This window comes from Electrophorus electricus, chromosome 3, assembly GCF_013358815.1.
Source record: "Electrophorus electricus isolate fEleEle1 chromosome 3, fEleEle1.pri, whole genome shotgun sequence".
NCBI classification, from domain to species: domain Eukaryota; kingdom Metazoa; phylum Chordata; class Actinopteri; order Gymnotiformes; family Gymnotidae; genus Electrophorus; species Electrophorus electricus.
Window position 1 is genome coordinate 21,302,968 of NC_049537.1, and position 20,625 is coordinate 21,323,592.

Genomic DNA, 20,625 nt, shown 5'->3' on the forward strand with positions numbered 1-20,625 from the left:
GTTTTTAGTGAATACCTGTGTTTTAGGAACGGTTCATCCACTGGCCAAGACGAAAACTGCAATCAGAATCTACACAGCGCTTCAGGTTCTATAAAAAAGATGTCATCAGTTCTCAAAGTTGATGTGGAACAAGTCTTTATTCTTGTCCTCTTCTTCAGATCGTTGGAAGACCATAAACGCTGAACAACTAATTCTGACTTATCATGGCTTCTTTATTTTGATTAGCATATCTAAGCCCATTACCACTGTGGTTAATGTTCACTAGCAGACATTTGAAGTTATCTGTCTGGTGTATTACAGTTCTGGGGATTGAAATGCATAGTTGATGAGGGCTTGCCTGTGTACAGGCAGCTCTACGGGTCTCCCCCCTCGCAAACCGTGCTTCTGCTCGGATCTGTTGTTGTTCTGTTTGCTGCTATTGTTGATCATTCCGTGTGGCACTCTGTGATTGTGTGGGCGTGTGGGTCCAGTACATTAGACATATGTTCCAAATTAGGTTACATGTTATAAGGCTGTTACAAGCAGGCTAAGCTACCTGCTATAAGGCTCTTATAAGGAGGATAAGCAATAATCTCTTGAATTTTAGCACTTTTTATATAAAGAGGTATCTTATTCATTTATACTTAACCAGGACTCCAAAATTTGGCCATTTGGCCATTTGGGGCTGTGAATTTTTTCCTTTATTTGCAGCGATTCATTTGCTGTGTGATTGGCTTAGCCTGGTGAGCAACACTGCGCCCAGAGACTTCACACTGTCTCTGTTAGCAGTGCCCACAATCTCTCCGTATTTTTCCTCTATGAAGACCCCCTTCACTCCCTTCAGGCAGACGCCCAAAACACAGGGTCGGACAGTTCGAACTCTTCCTTCGCGTTCCTAGGCCGCGACTTTTATTAACGACCGTCCGATGTAACTGACTGATAGCCTCCTGCCATACTGCCCCCGAAATGGGCAGCGCTGGGGTGACCGCCACTTAATTCCAACCTCACGCCGCACTTTTAAGCGAGTAGATAAGCTAAGAGGGAGCCAGTCTGGCTCCCAGGATGGGTGCACTGCAGTGACGGAGTGGACCAGGCTAATGTTTTTAGCCTTCTGGCTGTCCATCTGTGAGCGGTTTTCCAATGCCACCACCACTCTGTTTAAGTAGCTGCGCGATGGCTTCTCCGGGCAGAGGGGAGATAATGGCGGCTATTTATCATGCAGAAATTCAATTTCGGGACCACAATTCTCCTCATAAAAGAGTTACCAATCCATATATCAACCATTTAGTTGTCTGTTTTCATGAGCGGGAAATCATTTGTATGCATTTTATTTATTTATCGCACTGGGAGTGGAGGCTGTTGCTGGTGGTGGTGGTGAAGTTGTGAGGGGGGTGGGGGGTGGGATGGGGTTACGTGAAACTCCGGGGGGGGGGGGGGGGGGGGGGGAGAGAATAGACAATTAGATGGTGAGGCATGGGAAAGTGTAGTGGAAGTGGAAGTTTACTTTCTGCATGGGTCTCTCTCTCTTTCTCTCTCTCTCCACAGCTCTGCTAGAAGCCATATCCTATTAGAATTCTTTTAGTAGCTTATGAGAATGGCACAGGCGTCCGGATCGCCGGTAAAATGTACCTTAATAACATCCTGTTTGCCTTTGTCATTTTGGAATAGTTTGTGTCACTGTGATTTGAGCAAAGAAACTAGTAATCATAGGAAATGATTTATTTTCTCTGCATTTCTGCAGTCCGCTGATCCTCAAAAAACACTCAGACCCCCTGAAGACACACACACACACACACACGCATACATGGCCCTGTTTGTTAAACAATGATGGCTAATAAAGGCTGGACCATTATGTGATGAGGATGTGTGTTTGTCACTGGCCGTGCGCTCCTCTTGCCTGCTCTGCGCGCTACCGTAGGCCTGCTTTGCTAATGAGCTCTGCCGTCGCCATACACACCAGCTCCGCTGTGGAGTGTGACCTCCAGGCTTCTGACGCTTACTGTAGCATGATTAACGAGAGCACAACTGCAAAAGATCAAATGTAGGTTCAGACACTGTTCCCCAGGCCCCTTTGATGAAGACCCACTGTTATCCAACAATTCTTGTCTTCTCTCGTGGGTGTGATGTTAGACTTTTGTGTTTGTGTGTTTGTGTGTGTGTGTGTGTGTGTGTGTGTGTGTGTTTGTGTGTGTGTATGTGTGAGTGTGTTTGTGTGTTGGGATAAACACCCATGTGTGTGGGAGGCTCCAGCTGTCTGTGCTAAGCGTCTGGTCTGGTCAAGGTCGTTTGGTTGGAGTGTGTTTTCGCGGGTGTGTGACTGTAATTAATTGTGCCAAACTCAGTGCTAGTTCTCTCCTCTTCAGGCCTGCTTCACATAGATCTCCTCTGAGCTGGCTGACTCTGGCTGACTTTGACAAAGCCATGGATTTGTTAGCATGCCAACACAGTTAATGGAACTTGATGGAGAGCCACGCCAAACTCCACTGATTCTGCCCTTTGTCTTGTTCCACACCCCTCCCCCCTTCCTGTAATGGAATGACAGCCAAGAGACTCCCTGATGAATTCTAATGCTGCATTAGAATTGTAAAGGCTGCCGTGGTCGTGTATCCCGTCGGCTTCGTCTAGATGGCAGCGGAAGCAATCTACAGGACACACGCGTTAGTTGTTTTTTTTTCGCTTTTTTTTTCCCCTCCATCGCAGCTCTTCGTATCGGCTGCGAGTGGCATGTGTTTCCTCAGCGGAGTCCGCCGTTTAGCGCTCTCCATTTGTCAGGCCCTAATGCAGCTTAAGCAGCGGTCGTCAGACAGAAGGACCGCTACCTCCGCGTGCATCATCACTCTCAGCCCGGGCCGCGCAGGCGTCTTTGCATTTGCGGTGTTGCTAGATAAATAATAGTCCATCAGCTGCACGACCAGCGTCTGGACAGCAGACGCACAATGTCAGATAAACTCTCTCTCTCTGGATTTATGCGCGCCATTGCTCATCTCGATAAAGGACGACCTGCTTACTCACAGTACGACTGAGGGATATTCAAGGCATGACCGTGTTTAATGGAACTGGCATCAATCTCCCAACAGGCTTTTCCTCTGCTGGTTCCTGTGACACCAGTACCGGTGATTCCAAAATAAAGGAAAGGTCTTTAAGGAAACGGACTATTTCAGCTAATGTTCCAAATGTTCCAGGAAGCGGTTGCTTTATTTCCCCTTCAACCTCTCCAGCACCTGTGGCTACTTTAAGTCATCGGCGCGGAGTTTGGATTTGTGCAAATGGCTCACTAACGCGCACAGCATGGCCTTGTAGGGGGCAGGCCAAGCTTCTCGGGCATGTGCTTGTGCGACTGGGCCGTGGGTCATGATTGCTGAAGACGTAGAGCTGATGGAAAAGCCCTGCGTTTATGACCAGCACTGCTCCTGGTGTATCCAGGAAGGTGGCGTGACTGAGAGGTCGGTCCACCAGACAGCGGGGCACACAGCAATCTTTGTAATATCTTCCCATAAGCGGTTAAGGGGCCAGGCAGTCCCCACTGATTTAATGTGGCAACAGCGCCTTTGCATTGTTGGACGGCAGTCCTTACAGAACATGTGCTGAAAGTTCGTCTCCAAGTGTACGAATTGCACGTTTTTAATCTCATGGTTAGTCGTGCATTGCCTCAGATATATCCTTTAGTATTTATGCTGCCGGAGTGCTGGCTATCTGCCTCTTGGATCCATTTTAGTTCAAAAATCTTCATTACGCTGCCCTTGGGATATGTTTGATGCTTACAAAAAGATGTCATTCTAACCTTTTTTTGGGTTTTATTTTTTATCTCCCCGTTTCAAATTTCATTTGGTATCTCATCTTTCTGCTACTCCTGGCAATGGTGCTTGTGCTCTACTAAACTCTCCCATGAGAGGGAACAGAATGACAACAAAAGGAAGAAAGTTTGAGAGAGTGCTTGGCTGGAAAAAGAGATGCGTTTTTACTGTTTGATAGAGTTTTGTCCATGACAGCTTCATTCAATAGCTGTTATGCAGCTTCATAATCTTGGGTAGAAGCCAGTGTGTGTGTGTGTGTGTGTGTGTGTGTGTGTGTGTGTGTGTGTGTGTGTGTGTGTGTGTATGTACATGCACACTTGTGTTTTGCATACATACACCTGTGCATGTGTGTGTAGACGTTTGCATACGCATGAGAGTGTGTCTGTGTGTGCGTAGACAATCAGCAATCTCTTTATCACATTTGATCACTTCTGCACTTGTGAATGGCTTGTCCTGATGCACATCCCCAAATATCCCACCTGCTTTGAGAAACATTGCAGAATTAGAGATTCATTTAAGAGCTGCGGTTTTCACTCAAAAGAGCTTTTTTTTAAGAGAGCCAGGATCCATCCCAGATCCCTGACACACACTCATGAAGCCCCTCAGCTTGCCTGTGTATGCTGTACTTGCTCAAAATGGGGCTATATACAGAAGCAAGATAGCAGGCTAGAGATGACTGTGCACTTTCACGGTGTTCAGCATGAAATGGGGGAGAATCTGAGCACACTTTTAAATTGCCCTGACACCACTGAGAGTAAATTTAGTTATTACAAAAAAAGGACTGAGTAAATGACCGAATAAATTGATGAATAAGTAAATACACAAATAAATTTAAAAATCCTCTATGAGAACATTTAAATGTCACAAATATCAGGATTTTGAACATAGGGTGAGCAAATTTTCCGAAACAAACACAAGCCGCTTGTCTGATTAGTGGTTTGATTTAGTAAGATCCCAGTAGCTGAACTAAACCGTGGGCTCGTGCGGACTCGTAATTCTGTGCACTGCAGTCATTTTGTAATCAGCCTGTCACTGGGATTGACGCGGCTGTGACACGGTGGATAAAATGAAAAGCTCGAGCCCGTGTTGCAGTTTTTGTGCTGGTACCAAGTGCAATTCTGACTACCCTCCTTCATTTCCCATCAGAGGCTTGCAGTCCTCCTCATATCTGGGTGCAGAGCAGGGCTGAGGAGGGTTTTTCTATGGTGCATTATATGCCGTTGTTTCGCGAAAGACACGTGAAAGAAACTCAGCTCTCCTCTGAAGCGCAAAGCCTTCATTTCTTTTTGATGAGATGCAAAACATTGTTTTTTTGACTTCATGTCATTATTATGATATTGATAATAGGACTCATAAAGGTAACACATCCTCAGCTGGAGGGCTTCATCTGCCTTTCCCTGCATGTTAAAGTCAGAATTAGCACTGTGAAGGTCAACGGCTCCAAATAACAACGCTAAATGACATGGGCTAATCATCTCCCAAACAATGCTCACTGAGGCAGAAATGAACAAGACCACGTGCGCATGCACAATGACCTGTCTTGAAGTACACAACGATTTGCAATAGAACAGCGATCGGCACATTAAGAATATCACTTGGCCGTAATTAAGGCGCAGTTATAGCTGCGAATTTGGATTCCCGCCTCAGACTGGAGCCACTTTTATGCCCCTTCCCCACTCAGATGGAACTTTCCTCACTTTCCTAATGGAAGGAAGAAGATATTACGCTGATTGATCTGGTGTCCATTACCCTCCGAAATTACCAGGAGGGAAGTCACTCCGGATGGGAGAATCAGCAGCATAGCGTTGAAGCGTCTTAATGCAACGCACCTTAAATTTAGGCACGTGTTATCAAGTCCACTCGGAAGGCAAGGGCGGTCGTTAATCAGGGCTTCCCTTCTGGCACCGTTTTCTTCGCGGACACGGTTCTCCGGGTCTTAACTTTTCTTTTCTCCTCCCGAAGAGGATCGCGTCGGCCGATCACGTTGCTTAATGCCTCATCACATCGGCAGGGAACAGACCGATGGCTGGAGCAATCAGCATCCCTCTTCGCTGGTCCACAGGATGACACTGTCGATCAATCCCACTCCCCCCGAAGCCGCACCATTAGAGCTCAGGAAGTCTCGGTAACAGCCGCTGCCGGTTGCCCTCCTCCCGTCTGCAGACCTGGCATGTGTTTTGACCTAAGAAGACCTAACGCCGCACGGCTCTGCAATAGTCAAGATACAGACAGAGTGCCGGGGGGGCGGATCGGGGAATTACATTACTCGCTCTCACACTCTCAAAGCCCTTTTGGGGAGAAAATGGTACTAGTTCTGGGGGGGTTTTGTATACTTAAAGATGGCTGCTTCCTTGATCTCACTCACACAAACACACACACACATACACACACACACACACACACACACACACACTTACTCATTCATTGTGTAGCAGAATCTGCTCAATGGCTTATAGAAAAGGTCAGAATCAGAAAAATGGTGGTAAATCCTAAGGGTAGAAGTTAAAGAGTTGGCTAGCTCCTTTTTCTTCCTTTACTGCTGAGGACATTTTTTTTGCTTGTTTTGTTTTTGTGGCTTCGGGTTCTGCACCTGCACGCGACTTTCAGCGGCTGCACCAATCTCAAAGGCTTAGCCGTTCATCATCTTGAATTGTAAATATTTCAGGAAATCCAATGGGACACTGAACGGTTAGCATGCATAAATGGCCAATTGTTTTCAGGCGTATCCACATTAGGCGTAGCACATCAATTTTTCGGCCTGGGAAACGCTTCGTCGGTCGTGCTGACATAAGGACTGTAGCGGGGAGGCCTGGGGCTACCTGGAGGTGCCGAGCCTTTGTCTGGAGTTCGGTCGCAAATAGCCCCCTTGTCTTTCTTCTCCCACTCCTCCCACTCCTCCCACTCCTCCCAGCTCATGGTATCTCTTGGCCTCAGGATGGAGTGCGCTGTGGGCTTACCTCCTTTCCCAAACTCCTCCGTAATGGGGAGGAGGCATGCGACCGTCGGTTAACTTCCCGAGTCGATGCCAAAGCAGTGATTTGGAACTTAACTCCTTTCCACATTATCATCCATTTCCTTTGTATCCACAGACAGAATGACTCATCGTTCTCCGTAAAACCGACCTTGAGTGAGCCTCAGGATGGAATGTAGAAGACGACAGGCCGTGGAATGAAAGAGACCCTCTCGCGCTGAGCAGTTTCTGAACAGCTAGCTTTCCAGCACACATCAAAGCTAAGAAACACTTAGGAGTGGCCCGTGCAAGTGTCTTAGGCGTCACGCCTGAATAAGATTGCTCTTTACAGCCAACTCTCACCAACACACACACACAAATGCATATAACAGCCTCACCCACCCTGAATGGATCAGGCACTCCCGATCAACATATGTTCTTCTCCAGAGGGGGCCTGTCACCAGGGACCATGTGTGCTTGTGGCAGTTTGACCTCAGTAATCCCCTGGCTGTTGAACATGCCTGATGCCCAAGTTCTGCTGGAAGATTTACATAAGAAGTAGGAAGCCACCTCATGCATATTCACGCCTTCTGCACTCCCACTCTCATGTCCTTGACCCAAAAGGCATTAAAATATTGTTGAGTTACACTCGAAAGAAATATCATTGTTTTGAGAGAAGTCCCCTGTCATAAACATTCTTTCCTATCCCCTCAGCTCAGTAGAACATGACAACAGAGCACGGATCTGGTTTACTCCACCGTTGACGTTTCTATGGATGAAGGGTGGATACACGCCAGAGTCAGAATATATGTGGAAATCGATAGAAATAAAAAGATCAAGGTTAGGATGATTGCGTCAGGAAGTGTGAACTGCACTCACCTGCTGTATCACACTTGTGCCGGGTTCGTTCAGGAACCCAGAGTGAAAGGCGGGACGGTTATGTAACAGGTAAGACAGCACTGCTAGGTGCATCAGTCACAAAGTCAATTTCTTCCAGCTACATCCTGCATGTGATAATTAGAAACTCTCCTTTTCCCTCTCTCTGTTATTTACACTAGGATTTAATCCGTAGTGTTATGCCCAGTGTACCAGTGATCTGCTCCTGCTCCCGGTGATGGGGGGGGGCTTTCTGGGGCGCCAGATCCCCCTGTGTAGAGTTTGAATCTGTTTGGTAATGACGCCCATACATGGCCACTTTCATTCATGATCAGTGGGTTATTTTCATATACATCTGCAGACATCCCCTCACGCACCGCGAAGCTTAAATTGTAGCAAACAGTGCACATGCCTCACTGTTAAGAGAGACAGCAAGATACAGAGGACATGAGCTTGGCACATTCGCAAAAAAAGTTGTGGCGGAGCTCATCTTGTGTGGTAATTCGGCAAGGAACGCCTGACGCTGCCAACACGCATCATTCTCGTTCCTCAGAGGGAGCACTGTAAGGCTTGCTCTCTGCCACGTGGAGACTTCATAGCGGTTCAAACCCAGCCGAACATCCAATGGCCATGTGTCGCCTGGCTGTAACACGACGGAGGGGATTGAAACTCTTTCCAGCGAGCAGTAGCGGGGCTACCGCTTGGATACTGACAAAAAACGTGGAAAATCTGAAGCCACATCGACGGCTCTAGCTGTGTCATGGTCCACAAAAACAAAAATCACCTGAGTGAGTTTTCGGACATCACACGACTCACAGTGGGGAAAAAAAAATCAAGCAATTATGGAAATAATAAAAGCTAAAAGTTAAAAGCCAGCCAATTAGAGGGTACCTAGCTGATCTCTGGACCTGAAGGGCTCACTGTGTGATTACAGTGATGTGTGCTTCACCTCTTTGTGCTGCTAAGCCTAAGCAATATGGATTTAAACTGATCTTGTAATAATTTGCACCTCAGATGGGAAACACGACTCAACATGATTTGTTCTCCAAACACCCTTTGATTGAAGTGCAGCACCATATAGTGTCGCTTTATAAATTTTCTATAATAGTCCATATATAGAGTCAATTTCTCACAATAATATAAATCATTTGAAAATTGAACAGGTTTTTTCCATTTCAGAAGGTACTATATGTGCAATCTGTAATGAACAGGTGTTCAGACACGCCAGATTAAAAACATGTCAGTCTGTATCTTCTGCATTCTGTATCTCCTCTGCTCACTTATCAGTTTGCATTGTAGATTTCCCACAACACCTGACATTTGAGTCCTCTAGTCACGGCCAGCTCAACTAAAATATTCTCTCTCTCTCTCTCTCTCTCTCTCTCTCTGACTGTTATTTAAGCCAAAGCTATTGACAGCGTACAGACAAATAGGCTAAAAGGAACTTCATGGTAATGACACCTTATACAGAAAGAAAGCATATGGGTAGGGGTACTGTAACAAAGACTACTGCTAATTAGAGGAAAATTAAAGTTCTCTGTCAGCACTGATTAACACCCCCCCCCACACACACACAATATCTCACACGGTTCACACAGTCGCTCTCACTCACCTGCACCATTTAGGCCATGTTCTCAGTGTCATGATTCTGACTTATCCATATTGATTTTTAAACATATTGCCCAGGCTTACCTCACAGCTCAGACCTCCACCATTCTGAGGACCGATCCAATACTATTGCAGCTCGTTTCTCACAGTAAATTCCACACCAGGAGTCCACATCAGGAAACGCTAGAGGATCCTAACAGATAAGGAGCTCTCCGAGTTAATTTATGAAGAGTTCTTTGTGTTTAATTAGACCTTTTGGTAATTAATACTGGACGATCGTAAAGATTGAACAATCACTTATAAGCAGGTTTATTGGAAAAAGCACAGAACACAGCTTTTACTACACCCTTCAGGTGTAAATTGATTTAGTAGAAAGAGGAACTTTAAATGGAAAGGCTGCAGGTCACTTCAGGAAGAAGAATAAAGGTGTACCTGAGCTTTGAGCAATGTTAAATTAAAACTCCGATCCTCCATTAGTCTCCATAGCTATGCAGCCATTCCGAGAAGTTTTCCCCGTCACGGCTGCTGCAGGTGCGTCACGGCCAGAGGCTACAGGGCCACGTTCCGTTACTCTCAGCCAGAGGTCGTCAGTGCGCAGAGGCAAATACCGCGATCAGTTGCGAGGAAAGGGTCTCTTTACACGAGCGGGAAAATGCAGCATACGAGCCGAAGAGAAGTTGGAAGCAGAGAGGTCGCCGAGCCCCCCGCGACGGTCCGCCTGCACCTGTTCCGAAACCCCTCCGTGGTTTTGACAAACTGCGAAACGGCCGTGGGGGCCTCTGTCTTCGCGGAGAGCAAAGAACTCCGTGCTTCACCCAACCCGCACCGGGCCGACCCCGCAGGCCGACCGGCGCCGTTCCGTCGACACGGGAGATTTTACCAAGGCACTGGGTGGCAGCTGCCGCGGATTGTTTTTGCTTAATTACAAATCCGTCTTTTTTATTTGTTTATATATATTTTATTATTATTTTGGTAGAGGAACACTTGTTGAAAGATGGACTGTTTGATCCCTTTCCAGTGGAGAGGATACTCTGCCAGTCAGTGGCATGGAGATTGAAGTATTCCCTAAGCCCTGAGTGATGCGTATTTATTAGTGAAACGACTGTGGCACTCATCACAGTGGGCTCTCTCGGCGTGTCGACAGGCTCCATCCCTCTCAGTCAAGTGCCATTGGCGTTTAGCGCGGCTCCTATCCCCAGACTAGGCCTCATCATCATTTTGGCCCCCCAGGCAAGCGCACTTTTTTTTTTTTTCTTCCTCATTGAAATGCAAACGAGTATTAAAATGAATTATCTTCATTAAGGCAATGGCATGTCTTGATGAGTTTTATTCAGACTGTGCCCTCCTTCTCGCAGTGCCGGCAGCAATATCGAAATTCGGGTTCCTGCAGAAGCTCGGCAGGGCAGAAAGACGAGTCTGCAGGCCTCGGGGCTTCACTTTGGGATATGTTAATGAGATGTGGCTCACACTCTGGCTTTAGAGTTAACTGCGTTCTTTTCTGTTTAGCTCAGGTGTGTGTGTCCGGGGTGTGTGTGTGTGTGTGTGTGTGTGTTTGTGAGAGAGAGGAGAGATAAGAAATCTAGAGCTCTGTTTAGTGTCCTGATTACATGTACGTATTGAATGGAACATATAAGCCAGGCAAGGACCAATTTTTGAGAAAGAAAGGGGGAGAGAGAGAGAGAACATCCCTATTCCCTTCTAAAAAATAATTTCCTGCTGTGTATTTTAGTCTTCTATCCCTGTTCATTTCCATCCTGTGATCCAAGACGGGGCTGTATGGTCTGTATTTACATCGCCAGAGGCTTTTCGCAGCCCAGAGCTGTGGTGTTACTGAAGACATATGGTGGGTTACAGGTCAAAGAGCAGGCCACGGAGCCCTGCAGGTCACAAAGAGACTTTTTCACACTTAGCTGTAAGTTCTGTCAACAGCTCCAGGGCATCTTCGCACCGAAGCTAGACCACGTGCTTAAGCACACCATCGCCTCTGTCTGATCACTCCAGGGCGACAGTGATGGGAAACCATCAGCGCAGCATTTGACAAACAGAGCGTCGGGGCTTTGAACGTCCGACACGTGTCATGTGGAAGGCGCGCAAAGCTGTCAGATGTGGGGGAGCGTAGCGGTTGCGACGTAGCCGTAAAACCGCAGCAACCGCTCTGGACACGGAAACAACCTCGTGCGTTTGGCGTAGCACCTCTCTGGCCACGTGCAGATGCTGACGTGTTTTCTATTGGTCGCTCTGTATTTACCAACCGGTTGGGAACGGTTTTTCCTATGCCACCATCTCCTCGGGTCCTAGCTTTCCGACAGAGACATCGGAAAACGTCACTTCTTTTTAAAAGGTGTCTTGAAAGAGCCCATGAATGATGTCGACACTTGCTCATTATTTGCTCAATGTGTTCAACGAGTTTTGAACGGTTTCTGATTAGACATAAAAGATTACTGTCTGAACATGTTTAGGGTTCTCCAGGAGATATGCTCCAGGAGATATGCTTTTAGAGACGAGATTTAAAAATAAAAAAGAAATAGTGTATGGCAGACATCGTGACGGCACTTGTGATCTGTGGCCTGTCATCTGTGTCCTAAAGGCAACTAGAAGTAATTAATTTTAATAAAACGAAACACAGTAGATGACAATGTTATTGTGTACTGATATTACAAAAGGTATTTTTGCCTGCAGTGATGCAAAAATGAGTAGTGTTTTGTGAGGTAAGCGGTTTGATATTTTTAGAAACTGCTCCATTTCTCTCGGCCCTTACCTTACACTACAGAAGTGGCATGGATCTCAGAACCACTTACAGCAGACTCCTTGTGCAAATTGGAAGTGTTTATTTGGTCAAGCTGAATTTCGAAGTGACAAACAAAGCTTGTTACCATGGCGTGTGCTTCCTCAAAAAAAAAAAACAACAACAAAAAAATCTTCATCTTCACTTGTAACCCATGTTAATAACAGGTCTTGCAGGGTGAATAACACTCCTCTGAATGTCCCTAAAATACAAAGCTCATCGGAAGACTGACTGATGCTTAAGAAAATTCCGCTCAGCCTGCGTCCTATTTGGCTGCTAGCGGTACTGGCGTTAGCTTCGCTTCTCCTTGCCTTCTGTTGAGCTGGAGCGGAGCGTGTCTTCAGCTAACGAGAAACAAAGGAGCTGTATTATCATGTGCATATCTCAGAAGCCCTCGGCAGTGAGCGGCGAAGGATCCCGGCGGGTCCAAACCGCCTGCACCTTTCAGCTCTTTCATCGTCATGGCTAGATGTCTTTCATCCTCCTCGCAAGATTGTTCCGCTGCGTTCCTTTCGGACAGACACCTATTTTTCGTGCCTGGTATCCCTCCCTCACTTTTCACCTTTTTAACAACGCATCAGCCATTGTTATATCTGATTATTTTACGCTCTGCGCACCTCTCGGATATAATGTTCTGACACCTGGACCTTTTTTTTTTTTTGGAAACATGGTGATGAAGCATCCAGCAGGGCGCCACGCTTGGGGTCAGGACCAACAGGACAGCGCACCTGTTCGTCAGCGTGCCGTGTAGCTCACCCTGCAACTGCTCAGAGCCGATGAACTGCGGATAATTGGGTCTTTGCGGTGTTCTTTGATTGGGTTTCATTATTCATGAGTGCGGTTGGAGGTGCGAATTGCCTCATTTTCAGGCACCCAGATTGTTTATCCACAAAGCAGAGTGTCTCCGGAAAAAGTCTACATATTCATATTGACGCATACATTTTGCAGGAATGTTGCCTTTTTGGTGCTGTGACAGATAAGAGCAATCGCAAAACCACTCTGTATTCTGCGCTCCACCTCGTTTTTATGCAACTTAAATTGGGTTATACCCTTGTTCTTTTACTCTGAAGCGGAAACAATACAACTCCTAGAAAAACAATTCTTACTGTGGTTAGTGCCTGCCATCAAGACCTTTTGAGAAACAGCACGAGAGAAGCGATGGATTGTCAGAGATGGCTGACTTCTCAGAGGTTGCGCAAGTGTTTGATGGGAAGCGACACTGTCAAAGGACAGCCGGTACAAGCCAGACAAACAAAAGCCTTTGTATGTGGGATGTTTAGTACACTGGCCAGAGATTGTCATAACGCTGCAACCATTAAACAGAAATGAGGGGCGCTTTGGTGTGCACGATTACACCTATAGATTCCCATCTGACCACAATCTCCTTGTCCTGTTTGATGCCCAGGGTAAGACAGGCTGGTGCTGCCTAATGGAATTAACCATGTAGTGCCTGCTTTTCTTCTCTTTTTTTTTCCCCTTTGCTTTTTTGCTTGCTGTTGCACTTTCTGGCCGGCAGAAGCCACACAAAGCTGGATTACTGATGGACAATTGAACAATGGAAACAGCCCCCCCCCCCCCCCCCCCATTCCCTCTGTTCTTTATCTGGCCCCCCTTTTAGGAGGGTTCGTTCTGCAGCTGACGCTGGTCGCCGTGTGGTGCCTGCAGCACTGCTAGATCGGGCTTGTTGGAATGCAGTGTGGAACATGCGCTCTACTCAGCCTGTCATGGCTGATTGATTGGCTTTTGTCTCACTGATTAGAGGCAGCTCGTGTCTCTACACAGCAAAATAAATACGTGAATAGAGCGTGGGGGAGAAGGAGAGAGAGACCTTCAGCTGTATCAAAGGGAGAATAAGCTGAGGACTGGAGTGTGCACTTCACTGAAATCAACTCTGAGACGATGCGTTGCAGCTCCAGTAATGAGATGCTCAGTTCCCTTTCACCTAAGCAGTAATCAGTGCTGCACAATAAAATGGAAAATATAAGGACTAAACTGGACTGCTGACAAAGGCCCCTGTATTTAATGGTAATTGAATGTTTAATAGTTGGCTTGCACATCTTTCAACTTTCACGCATTATAGAATGTTTCCATAGACCACCATTTGTAGCCACGGTTGTTCTACATTGCCTTCGCAGCAAGGCGTGAGGGTCCAAACACTACTGTTATAGTCAGTCTACCCCAAATTCTCTGTAATTACCATAAACAGATTAAATGCACTTGAATCAGATACCAAGTAATGTTTGAACTTGCTTTTAGTCCACCACATACACCAGAGCCTCAAACAGCCATCACGGAGGAGTCTTAGTGCATTAAAGCTTCTTTTGTCTCAGATTGCCATGCCAATTACAGCTTATCATGTTACTCTGTCCAAACATACTGAGAGACTTCAAAGCCAGTTTCAAAGTTTTATTTTAGCATTTCTTTTTATTACCACATTCTTTATGCAGTACATATTTTGAATGAGCTTCAATATGTATAGTATTGTTGAAGTGCAATTCCTGTGGCTACAATGCCCACCACTTTAAAGCAGAATTTGTAATGTGGCCTTTGGGTCAATACACCTATGTTTTGGTTCCAGATTTTTGGGTGTTTTGTTTTTTGTTTTTTGTTTTTTGTTTTTTGTGGGGGTGGGGGGTTGGGCTTCCTGTCTAAGCAGTTGCTATTATTTCAGTCAAGGCTGACACCTCTGTTGTGCCCATTAATAGACTTGGCACTCATATTTATGCATCTAATTACTCATGTATACATAATTGCCTGATGAATCTGTCACTTTGCCCGCAGCTACCCTACAGAGTTGTTACATCAGTGTTGATAAGCAGAGCCTCAGGGGCCACATTAGTGAGGGGTTGGGTGTGGGTGCGGGGTGGAGGCGGGGCACAGCGCCTCGTCTACAACCGAACCCCACGACCATACTCAGAGACTCAGAAAAGTCTTAAAAGCCTTTTGACTTGCACTGTACTGCGGTGCTGCATAGTTTGCATGTATCGCCTTCCTTGGATTTTCTTTTTAGAGGTGGGATAATTCTCGGGGGGGCAGCCATGCTTTCATACCAATAAATATATGTGCATTGTTCTGGATACAAATGTCTTCCAAATGCTGAAAGTGTAAACGTAACATGTTCATAGATCTGATCGAATTATCTTTTTTAAAAGCACAATACAGTGCGTCAGTGTGCTAGCTTTTCACACAGTTAACACACAGAACCTGCATACCAACTTTAAATCAGTATACAGTGCGAAGAATCAACGCAGGAGCCAAGAATAATCTGAAACCATCAGCTGGTGACAGCGAGTAAACAAAGCTCACATTTCTTACCATGTTCTTTCTTCTTTATTGTTATTCCTCCTGTATTGTTATTGTCTAGACATCTTCAACGCTGAGTGAAATCCCCTTGTAATGATGTCAATCTGACATGTTGTGGGACATCATAAAGTAGGTCTGGGTGGTGCCATTTTGAAACCACAGTTCCAAAAATGAAACACGAAGGCAGAAGGTGATAATGTCTTAAACGTATCAAAGGGCCATTACACCAGACGTCCCTAGCAACATGAATGGACATTGCTTTTGTAAAAAAAACATCATCATAATATTACAACCTCCTTCCTTATTTATTGACTTATTTATTGGTGTTCTGGTTATGTTCTTGTTGCTTTTAATGAGTCTTGCTTCTTCTTCAGCTGCGGTTCTGCTTTTCTTCACCAGGATTCTCAAATGCCGTGAAAATGGTGATGTGAGCTAATGAACATGTTTTATTTCCTCTCCTTTTGTGCTCATCTACAAAAGCGCCTGCGAGGAGATGGTCTCATGCGCGTCACACTAGGTGGGAAAGTCTTTTGCTAATAAAGGCATTATAATACTATAATACTAATTCTTCGCATTGAAGTGTCTCGGTCTTCCCGAACTCCCAGGGTTCTCTTTTTCACTCAGAGCATATATATATTTTTGTACTGGAAGCTGTTCAGGAAACAGATGGTGAAACATCAGTCATCCTTTAAGCCTTCTGTTTTACGAAATGATTAGCGAAGGTGTGTGGGAAGGTGCCCAGACGTGCCCAGGGGAAGAGCAGGAAACTGGCGCATGTGCAGAGCCGTCCGGTGCGGCCTGCGGTTGCGACCAGCGGCACAAGCTGGCACCGTTGGCCTTTTCGCACCTTCCTCTGCGTCCTCGAGGGCCGCAAGGCTGGGGCCGAACTATGCGGCGTGGCGGGCAGGACGAGCGCCCCCCACCATGTGAACTCTAATGCAGCGGACCAAGAAATGTCTTAATTAGATGCATTCTGCTTAATCGCTTTGCATGTGCCGGCGGTGCTCCATGTCGGCAGAGCAGGGTTTATTATGATGGAGGATGTAGAGCGCGTGTGTGTGTGTGTGTGTGTGTGTGTGTGTGTGTGTGTGTGTGTGTGTGTGTGTGTGTGTGTGCGCGCGCATGCACAGCTCACTTACCAGATGTGTTCTAGCAGGGGCTCGAGGGAACCATTCAGACAGCAGAAGAGGCATCCCTTTGGGGAGGTCACCAGCTGGTCAGCACCAGGCTCCAAACAGGAGGCACTGATTAATACAAGCTAAAGCACTGGCTGCCGATGACGAATTTCTGGCATGAAGCAGTTCTCACCAAACTGGAGCTTATCCGCAGACCTGTTTTCTCTCGCAATGACGCTCAAGCTACGGCACTCCTGCTCCTAGGGTGCACTCACATACACAGGGGCCGATGATATTCCGCGACGATATTCGTGTACGGACTCATTATAGACGGGGAGTGCTCTTTAGGGCTGTCAATCATCCATGGCAAAGGGGAGGTGGGATTAAATGTCTCGGCCTTGTCACCAGTCCAGCCCTTCTGCATTGCTATTTCATTTTCAGAAAGGGCTTGGAGATCTTAGGTCTTCCACTGGAGCACTACAGCAGGCATGCCAGCGCTGGGGGAGTCTCATTAGCATTAGCCTGCTCGAGGACGGCAGTTTTGCGGCTCCGTCGGGAACAGGACCTGATCCCATCCCCCCGCCGGTGTCGCGCGCAGTCAGCGTCAGTGATTGCGCCGCATTGCAGGATTTGATCCCTCCCGCTACACTCGTGCAGGGGTGGGGCAGAGGTGGAGATCCCAATTCCTCTGGCCCGATCAGGCCACCATCGGAGCTGCTTGAGGAGGTTTGGGCTCTGCCTTCCACAGCACAATGGAGAATTCATGGGGCCAAGTTCTCTAATGTGTCGTAAAACAGTGTGGCTGCAGCTACGTGTCCATTAAAGGGGGAGGGCCTGATTATGATTTTATGCTCTAGACGTTGCCACAATTCTATTTTTAACTCCACTGTTTGGTGAATTAACGTGTCTTTAATCTCCTCTGCTTCCATTACAGATTAGCATCTTGGAGCGGCAAATATTTGATTTCCTTGGTTACCAGTGGGCACCAATTCTCACCAACTTTGTCCACATCATCACAGTGATCCTGGGCCTCTTTGGGACAGTGCAGTTCAGACCAAGATACGTGACTGGGGGTGAGTTGGCAGATACTTTTTTTGATATTTTTGCACCACATCAAGCTCTCTCCAATGAGCCCACCCCGTTTATTTTGCGTTTTCATTGTGTTGTACCACTGTTAGCAGCGAAATCAAATCTTTTACACCCTCCTCAAAAAGCCTCGGATACAATTATAAATTTAGGCTTCCTCTGCATCAGTGTGTCCTGGAATTTGATGCGTTGGCTGTGTCCAATGCATTCAGTAAGGACAAACAACATTCATTCTCCACTGGGTGAGGAGCAGGGTCCCAGTACACATGAAAGGAAGCTCCCTGATATGATGGCCTTTCATTCAAATTAGGTATTACAGTCGTGTAAATTTCAGCCACCCAGAGGGAGAAGGAGAGAGAAACAGAGGGAGGCCCAGCTCCTGTGTGGAGGGCCAGAACCCAGTCATTTCTTTCTTTGCACAAACTCAGCTAACATCAGCTAATTACTAGGTTTAGAGAGAGAGTGTGTGTGTGTGTGTGGGGGTTGGGGGGATCACCAACCTTTCCTGGAGTCTGGCCCTCCACAATCACAGTTGGGCACCCTTGTCCCACTCAGAAGCTCTGGCGTGTGAACATGGCCAGACACCGCACTGGACTGAGGGCCTAACCGAAGCCAGTGCCTTGGCCTGGCTCCCCTCCCTCTCAGGGACCCATGGGAAGCTCGTTATCATGCAGCCATGTGCTGGCGCTACAGTACATCAGTTTCAGTCTGGTCAGAAGCGAAGCGTGGCGCTCTGGCCTGTGAGCCAACCCCAGGCACTGAGGAGCCCCCATATATTGGAGGCCCAGTGTGATCTATAAATGAAGAGGCACTGGCTTGCTCCCGAGACTGCCGCTACCTTCTGGAACATTCTGTCTAAGGCCCTCAGTAAACAGCCAGCTTCGCCACTTCTAATACAATGCCAAAGATGAGTATAGTCTTGGGTTTTTTCTGCCATTCACAATAACTTTCCAACTCCCAACTTTGCACACCAAAAACCTTAGCAATAATGCTTATTAAGGAGCCTATATTATTAGTTTTTTATTGTCACTGCGGTAAATGTAGTTAAATACCTTTACCATAACTTGATAGCTGCATTAGCTGGATAAATTCAGTAGCTAGCCTGGCAGCGTGCTGTGAATGAGAACAAAACTCTGAAGCACAGTGAAAGTATTCATACCCACTAAACGGCACTATCCGGCTACCTTTTCAGTCAGGCCAAGCTGTGCTGAAAAGGGCACTTTGAGCTCATGCCCACCTATGGAGCAATGTCTGTCCTTCTCTCCATTTCTGAACAAGCAGGGCCAACACGGAAAGGTTCTTGCCGTGCGCAAGTCATTTCACCTTCTGGTCAAAGTCCTATGGGTAACACAAATAGGGTTTTTTGGGGGTGTTTTTTTGTCTGCTTACTTGTTTGTTACATTTCAGGCACATCATCTAGGTGAGATTATGTCGAAAGATCATCCCCTGCGTAACACATCTCAGGAAGATGCGCTTTACATTTTAATCTGGAAAAAAAATTGTTCTGGGTTTAGAATAACAAACAGTGCTGTGTCCACTAATCTTTTAATGGATTTATTCATGACTTTCATCATTTTGGTTTTGCTTCTCAAGGACACAAGCAGTGTGCATTGGGGGGGGGGGGGTTGTTTTGTTTTTTTTGTTTTTTTGGGTTGGTTTGTTTTGTTTTGTCTTTTTGTGGTATCCATGCTCTGCTGTTGCTTGTGCATGGATATTTGACTCATTGTTTTTGATTCATATGCCGCTGTTTTGACAAGCTTCAGCGTATGCAGCAGAGAGAAAGCTGCCCCCTCACACACTCCCACACAGTCTCTCGGCTTCGCCAGGAGAAGGCAGCCGTCTCCCAACAGATCTCAGATCTGCGAAAGAGGGACTTAAGGCGCACATATCGGGGAATTAATTACAGAGAAAGCATCCCACTTCACGCTTTTGCAAACCAATTAATCACATGTACGTAGAAGTAGGTTTAGTTGGCTCCTTCCCATTTTGGATGCAATTTTAATCAGGTTTGTGTCTCTCTTCCCCAGTATGCTGTCTGGCTGGTGCTCTGGGTCACCTGGAACATCTTCATCATCTGCTTCTACCTGGAAGTGGGTGACCTTTCCAAGGTAATGGAGGATTTTTTATCCCCCCCCCCCTCTCGGTTTTTTAATTCAGGTCAGGAGGAATGGAGTCTGTGCCAGAGGTAGATATATATTATCTAGAGCCAACAGGATGATTTTAGCAAGCAGGTTATTTGCAGGTGTCCGTCTTTGTAGCAGCAGCAACCCCATCACCACCACCACCACCACCACCACCACCACCACCCCTTTGCAAATAGATTGTGTATCGTCAACTGTGTTTGAAGAGTCTGAAGCAGCGTTGGGGAAGCTGTTCTTTGCCTTCATGTCAGCACACAAAGTCTTTGCTAAGGATGGAAATGTGTTGTTTCTCACTGCAAACGGTGCTGAGGACTTCATCACTGGTAAACTGTTACCTTTGCTGAGCTACTGTAATAATTTCATATAGACTGAAATATGTACAAATATTAACATCTTCATTAGTCTCTATTTCCCTCTGTTTTATTTCAAAGGATAAATCATTCCATAATCCATCCTATGCTCACATGTGTAGAAAGAATAAGTAAAGATGTAATTAAAATGACAAAAATGTCATGTATTGTACCCAATTACATGGCAAAGCAGCAATGTAAGTTGATTATCAAATCCATCAGGCATTCCCTGTGTATCGCATTTTCATTGGAGAAGTGACAGTTCCCCTTGAGCAAATGAGCCATATTCAGGTCATATTTTGGTTTCTGTCTAATGCTCACTCCTGTGTTTTGCTCATCAGTGCAAATGACCTTCCTCAAACAGAGCCCTGCAGACCTCTGAGCCTCCAAGTTCGTTCTCACAAGTTCATTATTACAAGCCAGATATTAAGGCTGCCATTGTCATGGTTACCAAGGTCATCGTTACCGCTGACATTGTTACAGCCATCATGTGGAGCTTGTATATGATCTTGGATGGCAGTTTGGTATACTGAGTGCCCCAAATGCTCAGAAAAGCAAGGTGGATTTTTCTCTCAGTCTTCAGGGGTTTTTGTTTGTGGTGCGGTAGATAAAAACTGAGTGGAGGTGAATAATGGTCA

The 20,625-nt window shown here is 46.3% G+C and overlaps 1 protein-coding gene across 3 annotated transcripts in view; it reads left to right on the top strand.

Annotated features, from left to right (window-relative positions):
- nkain2 (sodium/potassium transporting ATPase interacting 2) overlaps positions 1 to 20,625 on the top strand; it is a 97,970-nt gene that overhangs the window by 18,213 nt on the left and 59,132 nt on the right. For 2 of the 3 annotated variants that reach the window (XM_035524321.1, XM_035524320.1), the window contains 2 exons: positions 17,345 to 17,482; positions 19,524 to 19,604. In XM_035524321.1, the coding sequence (XP_035380214.1) occupies positions 17,345 to 17,482; positions 19,524 to 19,604 (219 nt within the window). Of the gene's footprint in view, positions 1 to 17,088; positions 17,137 to 17,344; positions 17,483 to 19,523; positions 19,605 to 20,625 lie in introns of those variants that run through there. The other variant, XM_035524322.1, reaches the window with a different exon arrangement.